The 11,596-nt window shown below is 30.9% G+C and overlaps 1 protein-coding gene and 2 long non-coding RNA genes across 3 annotated transcripts; 1 reads left to right on the forward strand and 2 right to left on the reverse strand.

The window, feature by feature from the left end:
* The first annotated feature begins 477 nt into the window (after positions 1 to 477).
* LOC133786107 (receptor like protein 23-like) lies at positions 478 to 6,099 on the forward strand. The gene is made up of 5 exons (XM_062225323.1): positions 478 to 546; positions 1,106 to 1,190; positions 3,732 to 3,979; positions 4,075 to 4,582; positions 4,931 to 6,099. The coding sequence occupies exons 1-5, from the start codon at positions 478 to 480 to the stop codon at positions 6,097 to 6,099; spliced, it is 2,079 nt and encodes a 692-aa protein (XP_062081307.1).
* Positions 6,100 to 7,768: 1,669 nt separating this feature from the next.
* Positions 7,769 to 8,566, reverse strand: LOC133784529 (uncharacterized). Its single transcript, XR_009871391.1, has 2 exons — positions 8,408 to 8,566; positions 7,769 to 8,153 (listed from the first exon to the last, which is right to left on the reverse strand). It is a non-coding gene; the product is annotated as an uncharacterized LOC133784529 (long non-coding RNA).
* Positions 8,567 to 10,451: 1,885 nt separating this feature from the next.
* LOC133784530 (uncharacterized) lies at positions 10,452 to 11,253 on the reverse strand. Its single transcript, XR_009871392.1, has 2 exons — positions 11,090 to 11,253; positions 10,452 to 10,835 (listed from the first exon to the last, which is right to left on the reverse strand). It is a non-coding gene; the product is annotated as an uncharacterized LOC133784530 (long non-coding RNA).
* Positions 11,254 to 11,596: the final 343 nt, after the last annotated feature.

Consider the following 11,596-nt stretch of genomic DNA (forward strand, 5'->3'; position numbering starts at 1 on the left):
TAAAATACTGAATTTCAAACAAATCTCGACATGATCAAGTAACAACCAATTTCTTGATATTCCAAAAAATAACATTGAAATGTCTTTTAAGCTACACATAGTATTGCCATAAATCAATTTAAAGTACCCAACATCACATAATATATCATTTTATATTTGTTTTAGGTTATCAACATCATTTAATAAATTATAATATAAGTAGGACCTTAATTTACAATTCAACCACATATAAAATACTACACCTAATACGGTATTAGTCACCTTAAATTACAAGTCTTATATATCTAAAAACCAAAAACCATATGTGTAATGAATAACATTTTGAAAAGTCTATTTTATATAAGCATTTGGAAAATTCCATTAAAATTTGTGGACTAACTGAGAAAGTGCTAGGTCAATGATTGCAAAGGCAAATGATAGTGTATGATAGGACACACTTTTTAACCTAATCGAAGAAATTTAAGCTTGAAATCAATAATGGAAGCCAATGAACTTCTAGTTGAAGCAGTCAGCATTGCTCTTAATTTCTATAGCGGTCCTGATGATGTAGTGATAAATGTTAAACTTGACTACTAACATATGACTTTGGCCGTGAATAGCACTACTCAAAACAATATTCTTCTGAATACATTTTCTTACAAGGCTAACGACTTGACTGAAAATGTACTTTTCATTCTAATAGGGATATGTACATAAAAGATCTCTCAACTTAGTTTGAGGGAAACAAGTCCATATCCCTAACTACAGTAGAAAAATTGTGTCATTCTAGTCTTTTGTATTTTGTGCTGCCCTTGTTATTACGGAATAATTTATCTACAACATAGAGTGATGGAACAAAAAATAACTATACTAAAACACGTCTCTACACATATTGTCTAGAGTCGGAATAGAATCAACATGTTTGGTATATTTTTTCAATTAAAGAAATTTATAAATATTCTTGTATAAATTGCAAGATTTCAGAAGACCTGATCGTGGATATTTTTCTCAGCTATAAATGCCTTGCCATTATTTTTTTTGTAAAGATTAATTTGTTCACACTAATCATTGTATTTATCCTAAGTGCACTTTTATTTTTGTATCTATCTTGTTCTTTGTGTAATAGGTAGCATCTCTTGTGAATGTGTTCCCAAGGGTCTTCAAGAGAAGATTTCTTCAAGTCTCATCACTTCGGGATGAAGAGAGCATCTGTTGTTCTTTGAAGAGACTTAACATTTCATCTAAACCCGCGATTTGTAGAGAGAATTACAATAAGATTGCAGCAATAGTTTACGAATGAGTCTTCTTTTGTTTAAGTGAATATATTTTTGTACTTGTTGATTCTTTAGTAATTAATTAATTTGACGTGGCTCCATAGAGATAAATTATCCGAATTGATTTCTGAACCACATAAAAATTTCACATAAAAATTTCAAGTGTTGATTATTTATTTTTTTCGTTTCTGGTTCATTACTGTATTGTGACAACTTGTCGAGCGGTAATCATAGAATCATTTTCTGTACAAATAATTTATTCTACATTCCGCAAATATATTAAGTTCTTCTAATTAAATACTAATTGGTAATTATTAAAAAATGAATTTCACAACAGAATAAGTGTATTAAGACTTTTCAATATATATATATGTACGTCATGCTCAAAACCTTACTGACCACACACACCCCAATCTAATCTTCGTGGTGGCATCTGTAGACATGAATGGTCTAGCCACGTATTCGATGGTACAAGACTTAATTAGGATTGTCACAATATATGCTATATGAAATTAAGAAACTCAATAAGACTTTTCAATATGATCAAATCTTCTTATCCATACATTCTGATGCATATGGGAGTGGTCACCGCAAAACTCTAAAGATTACATATCGCTATATATCCTAAGAAAATGTCCAAAACTGATGGCCTCACGACTATCATCTGTTACACTATTTTTCTAGTTGTGGTACAGAAGTTTTCAACAAGCATTTTGAATTATATTTGTGTTTAGGAGGGTAAAGCCAAAAATATATAGAAAAATAATCTACTGGGACAACTTAATATTGAAAATTATCAAAAGAAATTAGAGGGGCTGGTCCCCAAACGTCCATAAAACAAAATTTATTGTATGCTAATTTGGCTTATGCTATATCTTAAGTAAAATTTAGTACAAATTTTAGCATGTGTAAAAAATAACTCACTTTTGAGAACTCTATTAAAGTGATGATTTCTTTTAGAATGTGTTGTAATATAGAAATGCATCAAAGTGATGATTTCTTTAATTTATTGTAATTAAAGGAAATTAGCGGCAGGAAGGTCCGCTGCTAATAAGGTTGGTGTCCGCCGGTAATTAGAATTAGCGGCGGGGATCCGCCGCTAATGTCCTGCCGCTAATAACATATTATTACCGGCGGACAGTAGCAGCGAAGCCTGCTGCTAATACCTATGTCAGAGGCAACATTATTAGTTGCGGGATCCACCCGCTAATAATATTTTTATTATATATTTTAAAAAATAATTTGAAATAAATTAATATTTATTAAATTTAAATATTTTTAAAAATAATTCATAATAAATTTTAACAAAATAACCAATTAATTAATTTAAACATAACTACTATTAAAATCAATATATAATTTTAATATTTATCAAACTAACTAATATCACTATAGTCATTAAAAATAAATAGACTATCAATTTAATCAAAATACATAAACTAAGAACTAAATAAAATCATTAAGGTCAATATTGTAATTATCCGCATCTCAACATTTTGTTGTGGCAGTGGCGGCGGCAGCTGTTGTGTCTGTGGCGGTGAAGGAATATAAGGCTGTTGTGAAGATCATTCAAGCATGAGGTCCCCAAACTGATCCCATGGTTGTGGCTGTATCGGGGTGGGACTCTTCAATGTTCTCGACTCATGAATAATTTTCAGCGGGATTTTTTTTATGACTGTGTATATTGTAGTTGTTTAAAGGATCATGCAAATTTTTAGAAAATTCCGAATAGTTTATAGTACTGAAAACTAGATTCAAACATATTGTTTTCCACGTGCATAAAAAAATTAGTCATGCGTGCAACATGTTTGAACCTAATTTTCGATATTGTACAACTATTTATAATCTTCTAAAAAATGCGCCGATGTTCTAAATATCTATAATATACACGGTCACAAAAAAAAATCGCACCGAAAATTGTTTAAAAGTCGAGAACACTGAGAGCCCCACCATTTTTTCTCATTTCGTTGAAGAAATTCAATTTTGAAATCAATAATTAATGGAAGAAGAACCAATGATCTTTTAGTTGAAATATTCAAGATTCCTCTAAATATCTATACCTGTCCCTGACATGTATATATGGTAGAATACATACTAAATTGACAATTGAAATATGACTAGTCTCACATGCATCAAAACAACTGGAAAAAAATATTGGCAACTTCTATCGTGTAACATTTTCCGATAAAGGCAGATGACTTGACTTATTAACATATATTTTTCATTCTAATAGGGAATTAATTAGTTACTAATCAGTGTCATCTTCCAGTTGCGTTTGAAAAGTAGCTAAAATGAGTTTAAAGCTTTTATCCTATAAATAGAAGAGCACAAGTCTCAATACTTGCTCATCTGAGTGTGAAACATAAAACCACTAAATGGGATCATCAATGCCTTGCTTCAGTTGCAGTAGTTTTGTTTTAAATGTCACATATATCCTTCTCTTTCTTACATTATTTCGTTTTTCTTTCTCGCAACCAGTTTGCCGTGATGAAGAAAGGTCTTCATTATTGCAGTTTAAGGAGAGTTTTATTACTGACTACTCTGCTTCTGTTGATCCTCAGGCATATTCAAAGGTTGCCTTCTGGACCAACAAAGAAGAGTCAAGAAATTGCTGTATGTGGCATGGTGTCGAGTGCGATGAGATCACAGGTCATGTCATCAGCCTTAATCTCAGTAGCAGCTATCTCTATGGCTCTCTTGACTCTAATAGTAGCCTTTTCAACTTGGTTCACCTTCAAAGACTTGATCTTTCAGACAACGATTTCAACTACTCTCAAATACCCAATGCTATCAAACGGCTTTCTAATCTCACCTCTCTCAGCCTAGTAGATTCTTTCTTCTCTGGCCAAATCCCTCAGAAGTTTCAGAACTATCCAAATTGTTAAATCTTTCTTTGTGCGATAACACTGATCCATTCGGAAAAAGTCTTTTGGAACTAAAGAAGCCCATCTTCGAGAGCTTGACTTCAAACTTGACAAGCCTTGAGAAACTTTGTCTCAGCCATGTTTACATATCATCTACAGTTCCTAAATCATTGGCAAATTTATCTTCTTTGACGTCCCTATTCCTGAGGGATTGCCATTTAAAAGGTGAATTCCCCGTTGATATTTTTCAGCTACCGAATTTACAACTTCTTACTGTACGGTTTAACGAAGATCTCAGTGGAAGATTACCTCTAGTACTTAACCAGAGGAGTTCTCTCAAATCTCTGCTATTGAGCGGAACTCGCTTTTGTGGGGATCTACCATCACTAGCTGAGAAACTTGCGTCTTTGACTAGGTTTGAGGCTAGCGGCTGCAACTTTTCAAGAGCGATTCTATCTTCAATAAGTAAGTTGAACCAACTCATTTTGCTCGATCTTTCTGAAAATAATTGGAGTGGCTCTTTGGATTTTGAGATGTTTATTATCTTGAAAAACCTCACCATGCTTGATCTTTCCCAAAACAATCTCTCACTGATTTTTAGTTCTGGGATAAATGAAAATTTTCCACAATTCACTGAACTAGACTTGTCCAATTGCAACTTAAGAACCTTTCCTCATTTTCTTATGCATCAAAAAAATCTCCTGATGTTGCATCTTGATCATAACCATATTAATGGTCGAATACCGAATTGGATGTTGGAAGTAAGTAGAAAAACATTGTTCACTTTATCCTTTGTTTGAAACTCTTTAATAGGGGAACTCTCATCTGCAATATGCAATCTAAGTTCTCTGAAAGTCCTTGTCCTTTCCAATAATAAGTTGGGTGGTGAGCTTCCACATTGCTTCGGTAAGTTTAGTAAGTTAGTATCGATAGTGGACCTTAGGAATAACTCTTTTTCTGGCAACATTCCTGAATTTACAAAGGGAAACCAACTAAGAATCATTCATTTAGGTTACAATCAATTTGAAGGAAAACTATCGAAATCACTTACTCATTGTAAGAAGCTTCGTTACCTCAATGTGGAAAGCAATAAATTGAATGATATTTTCCCCTATTGGCTGGGGACTCTCCCAGAGTTAATAATTCTTCAGCTGCAGAAAAATGAATTCCGTGGAGTTATAGAAGAGCCCAGAACAAACCTTCATTTGCCAAAGTTGCGTATTGTAGATATATCTTACAACAACTTTGTTGGAAAACTGCCGTTGAAATACATTCAGAGTTGGAAGACCATGAGAAGTACAAGCCTTGTCGACTACTCTTCTTATATGATGACAATCCCTTTGCTAATCAGAACAAATAATGGTTGGTCAACTTACGAATATTATTTCGACATTACAATAGCAATCAAAGGCGTACGTTTACACTATGAAAAGATCCAAAATATTATTGCAGTGTTAAATCTCTCCAACAATAAATTTGATGGAGAAATTCATAAAATCATTGGAAACTTGGTAGGGCTTTATGCTCTTGATTTATCCAACAACCTTCTCAAAGGGGGCATTCCAACATCACTGGCTAATCTAACAAAGCTCGAATCCTTAGATCTTTCTCAAAATTCTCTTTCAGGAGAGATCCCAAGTGACTTGGACCATCTCTCTTTCCTTCAATACTTCAATGTTTCGTACAACAATCTCTCAGGGCCTATACCAGACACCCATCTCACCACATTTGATAGTAGCTTTTACGAGGGGAACTTGGGATTATGTGGCATTCCGCTGCCAAACTTATGTGGAGACTCTAAGCCAGCATTGGAACAACCACTTCCTTCTTATGAAGAAGAGAGAAATTCTCCTTTTCAATTTGGTTGGAAAGTTGTGGCAGTAGGATATGGATGTGGATTCTTAATTGGGTGGTTCGTTGGAAAAATTGTCATTGCGCAAAAGCCCAACTGGTTAGTGGAGACCTTTAGCATAAGGGGCTGATGCGAGAAGGAACCAAAATGTTGTTGTGTTGTTTATATTTGTAGTAGTATATTATGGTTTTGAATAGTCATCGCATTTCTTGTACTGTATTAATAAGTATGTGGTCGATGCGATATATGCGCACCTTTCTATATTGATGTACTAAACCATATCACAAGTATATTTTCTTGTACTGTATGTGTTCCAGTTTAGCCTTTATTATATGCTTTAAATATTTTGTTACTTTCTTCTTTCCTTCATTGTTTCATACGATATTTAGTTAGTTCTTTTTCTTCAGCTTTCTATCAGTTCTCCCATTCAATATTTAATAATTAATATACAAACAAAATGAATTCATCGAATATATATTAGCATGATTCTTTCCTTTCAGCACCATATTCAACTTTAACAGACATCAGAAATACGTATAGTACGTCTTTATTATTACGAAGCAAAATCTAATTTTCAAGAAACAAGCATCGAGACCAAGATATTTGTTTCTCAAATCACCTTAAACGTTAATACTTTTTTTTTTTTTTAAAAAAAGTACTATATATATGCTCATTTCTAGATTATTGGTATAAACTCATACGTACTTCTATCACAAAGTAATAGTTAATCTATTTCTACGACGCTTCTTTAATCTATTAATGATAACTACACCAAAACGAACCAACATAGACTCAAAAGTGACTACTATATATTTGTTCGCTTCCTCATTTGTTTACTTCTTCAATTTCTTGTTTGTTCAACACCAAATAAAGATGAACACAATTTCGTACAAGCCTATTAAATTTCCTACTAAAATTTGAATATACAATCTTGAAATATTTTTCTTTAAACTATTATAACTAATCAGTTAAATTTTAAATAATAAAAATAAAACATATTTAGATATAAGTGCATTATATATTAGGAACTACTCTTTACAAAAATTAACCGTTCTCGCTGAGAAGAAGAAACTCAGTTAAACATTGTTACATATTATTTTGATGATTTATTAAAGTTTCAATATATTTTTTTAAGACAGAACACTTAAAGTCTCATGAAGGAAAAGCGTTTGGCAACGAATGGGTGAGAAGAGCAACCAAATGGAGCTAATTATCGTAGAGTTTCTTTTCCATTTATGTTTTTATAATTAATTTACAACATAGAACAAGATTACTATCATAGAGTTCAAGAGAATATTACTTTATAATTATCAAATGTCCAAAAGCAAGAGTAGTGCCACGAGAAATTGAGTAAGATGGCCACTTTATTGTGGTTTACTCAAAACCACAACTTTTACAAACTAAAACTTCTTCGGTGTCAATATCAAAGATTAAAATGGGCATCATATATTGATATTTTTCTCAGATGTTAAATACAATTTGAAGTGTTATTCATTCATGTGGTTTTAAAGCTTATTAATTACTACTAATAATACTTGCTCAACATTAGTGAGTAATTGAATTAATTATTAATTTTGAATTGTGCCCTATTATAATTATCATAATACATTATATATTATAATGATTTTTTACTTGCATTATAATTATGCATTATGAAATTAAATTAATAATTGTTGTAGTGAATAAAATAATAAAAAAGAGGGCATATATATTGCAATATATTTTATTTTCTTAAATTAATTGCTCATTATACTATATGTAGTCTCATAAATTATATATCACTTGAACAAGAAATAAAATGACAAAAATTTATTGAGAAGAATATAAATGTGAATATAGTTATTCAAGAAGAGTTTGCATAGCAATTCATTACGCACACATGCGATGAAAATAGTAAAACACAATATTCCCACATCAAACGAAATAGGTAGAACGAATGTTATCATATATAATCGGTTGACATATGATAAAATTTCACAACATCATGATTAATAACTATATATATATATAAATATGAATATTAGAGTCGACATAGAATCGCCCCGCCCTGATAGAGTCGTCTATAAAATTATTATTTCTTGTAGTGTCTCTTGTTAATGATTTCCACCCACACCTCTAGCTGGGGGTGGAGGAGCTCGTTTTGGGGAACAGTCCAGAGCACCTCGTTCTTCATTATCTTCTTTACTATAAACATGAGAAAGAGAATATATAATTATATTCCTTACATTTATATACATGATATATAAAAAAAATTATAAACTAAGGATAATTGATAGCATTAATACCTAATGTTACAACAATTAATGATTTTGTTATTAATTGTTAACTCTATAGAAAAAATATGAGCATTTATTCCGCTAATAAACAATAATTCAACTATAAATATTAGGAGAAATAATAATTCATTCAAATTGTGTATTGAATTTAGAAAAATATACCTACAGGAGCGGACGGGAGCGGCAAAGGAGGGATGTTGAGACAGAATAAGAATAACAAATAAAAAGCGTAAGACCATCCATAATAGCTGCCTCATATCTTGATATTATTATGATTTTTTGCTAATTGCTTATATTCCCTTGTTTATCAATATATATATATATATATATATATAAAGTGATTGAGATATGAGATGATGGAAACGACGTCGTCTGTCAATGCAGGAAGTTCAGAGGAAATTAATGAAGCCATGGATTAAAAAGAAACCATGGAAAGTTGTGGCAGTAGGATATGGATGTGGATTCTTAATTGGGTGGTTCGTTGGAAAAATTGTCATTGCCCGAAAGCCCAACTGGTTAGTGGAGACCTTTAGCATAAGGGACTGATGCGAGAAGGAACCAAAATGTTGTTGTGTTGTTTATATTTGTAGTAGTATATTATGGTTTTGAATAGTCATCGCATTTCTTGTACTGTATTAATAAGCATGTGGTCGATGCGATATATGCGCACCTTTCTATATTGATGTACTAAACCATATCACAAGTATATTTTCTTGTACTGTATGTGTTCCAGTTTAGCCTTTATTATATGCTTTAAATATTTTGTTACTTTCTTCTTTCCTTCATTGTTTCATACTATATTTAGTTAGTTATTTTTCTTCAGCTTTCTATCAGTTCTCCCATCAATATTTAATAATTAATAATTAATATACAAACAAATGAATTCATCGAATATATAGTAGCATGGCTCTTTCCTTTCAGCACCATATTCAACTTTAACAGACATCAGAAATACGTATAGTACGTCTTTATTATTACGAAGCAAAATCTAATTTTCAAGAAACAAGCATCGAGACCAAGATATTTGTTTCTCAAATCACCTTAAACTTTAATACTTTTTTTTTTAAAAAAAAAAAAGTACTATATATGCTTATTTCTAGATTATTGGTATAAACTCATACGTACTTCTATCACAAAGTAATAGTTAATCTATTTCTACGACGCTTCTTTAATCTATTAATGATAACTACACCAAAACGAACCAACATAGACTCAAAAGTGACTACTATATATTTGTTCGCTTCCTCATTTGTTTACTTCTTCAATTTCTTGTTTGTTCAACACCAAATAAAGATGAACACAATTTCGTACAAGCCTATTAAATTTCCTACTAAAATTTGAATATACAATCTTGAAATATTTTTCTTTAAACTATTATAACTAATCAGTTAAATTTTAAATAATAAAAATAAAACATATTTAGATATAAGTGCATTATATATTAGGAACTACTCTTTACAAAAATTAACCGTTCTCGCTGAGAAGAATAAACTCAGTTAAACATTGTTACATATTATTTTGATGATTTTATTAAAGTTTCAATATATATTTTTAAGAAAGAACACTTAAAGTCTAATGAAGGAAAAGCGTTTGGTAACGAATGGGTGAGAAGAGCAACCAAATGGAGCTAAATATCGTAGAGTTTCTTTTCCATTTATGTTTTTATAATTAATTTACAACATAGAACAAGATTACTATCATAGAGTTCAAGAGAATATTACTTTATAATTATCAAATGTCCAAAAGCAAGAGTAGTGCTACGAGAAATTGAGTAAGATGGCCACTTTATGGTGGTTTACTCAAAACCTGCACAACTTTTTCAAACTAAAACTTCTTCGGTGTCAATATCAATATCAAAGGCATATTGATATTTTGCTCAGATGTTAAATACAATTTGAAGTGTTATTCATTCATGTGGTTTTAAAGCTTATTAGTTGCTACTATTAATGCTTGATCAACATTTTTGAGTAATTGAATTAATTATTGATTTTGAATTGTGCGCATATATAATTATCATAATACATTATATATTATAATGATTTTTTACTTGCATTATAATTACGCATTATGAAATTAAATTAATAATTGTTGTAGTGAATAAAATAATAAAAAAGAGGGCATAAATATTGCAATATATTTTATTTTCTTAAATCAATTGCTCATTATACTTTATGTAATCTCATAAATTATATATCACTTGAAGAAGAAATAAAATGACAAAAATTTATTGAGAAGAATATAACTGTGAAAATAGTTATTCAAGAAGAGTTTGCAGAGCAATACATTACGCACACATGTGATGAAAATAGTAAAACACAATATTCCCACATCAAACGAAATAGGTAGAACGAATGTTATCATATATAATCGGTTGACATATGATAAAATTTCACAACATCATGATTAATAGCTATATATATAAATATGAATATTAGAGTCGACATAGAATCGCCCTGATAGAGTCGTGTATAAAATTATTATTTCTTGTAGTGTCTCTTGTTAATGATTTCCACCAACACCTCCTGCTGGGGGTGGAGGAGCTCGTTTTGGGGAACAGTCCAGAGCACCTCGTTCTTCATTATCTTCTTTACTATAAACATGAGAAAGAGAATATATAATTATATTCCTTACATTTATATACGTGATATATAAAAAAAAGTATAAACTAAGGATAATCTATAGCATTAATACCTAATGTTACAACAATTAATGATTTTGTTATTAATTGTTAACTCTATAGAAAAAATATGAGCATTTATTCCGCTAATAAACAATAATTCAACTATAAATATTAGGAGAAATAATAATTAATTCAAATTGTGTATTAAATTTAGAAAAATATACCTACAGGAGCGGACGGGAGCGGCAAAGGAGGGATGTTGAGACAGAATAAGAATAACAAATAAGAAGCGTAAGACCATCCATAATAGCTGCCTCATATCTTGATATTATTATGATTTTTTGCTAATTGCTTATATTGCCTTGTTTATCAATATATATATATATATATATATATATATAGAGTGATTGAGATGAGAAATGATGAAAACGACGTCGTCTGTCAATGCAGGAAACTCAGAGGAAATAAAGCCATGGAAAGCCCATAGATTTATATAATAAAAAGAAACCGTGGATCAACATTCAAGTCTGCTACAATATCATCTGTGCTTACAAAAATCTTAAATAATAATAATATTAAATTCACATATACTACGATTACTCACATGTATAGTCCAAATTGTAGTATAATATTAATGAGTGGGACACTATATCGATTTAAACAGGCTCTCTCTTCGATTCCTCTCAGCGGTCTTCGCTGGAGCTATGGCAAAGGGGCAAAAGAAGCAGGGG

The sequence above is a fragment of the Humulus lupulus genome, chromosome 6 (assembly GCF_963169125.1).
Source record: "Humulus lupulus chromosome 6, drHumLupu1.1, whole genome shotgun sequence".
Classification (NCBI taxonomy): Eukaryota; Viridiplantae; Streptophyta; class Magnoliopsida; order Rosales; family Cannabaceae; genus Humulus; species Humulus lupulus.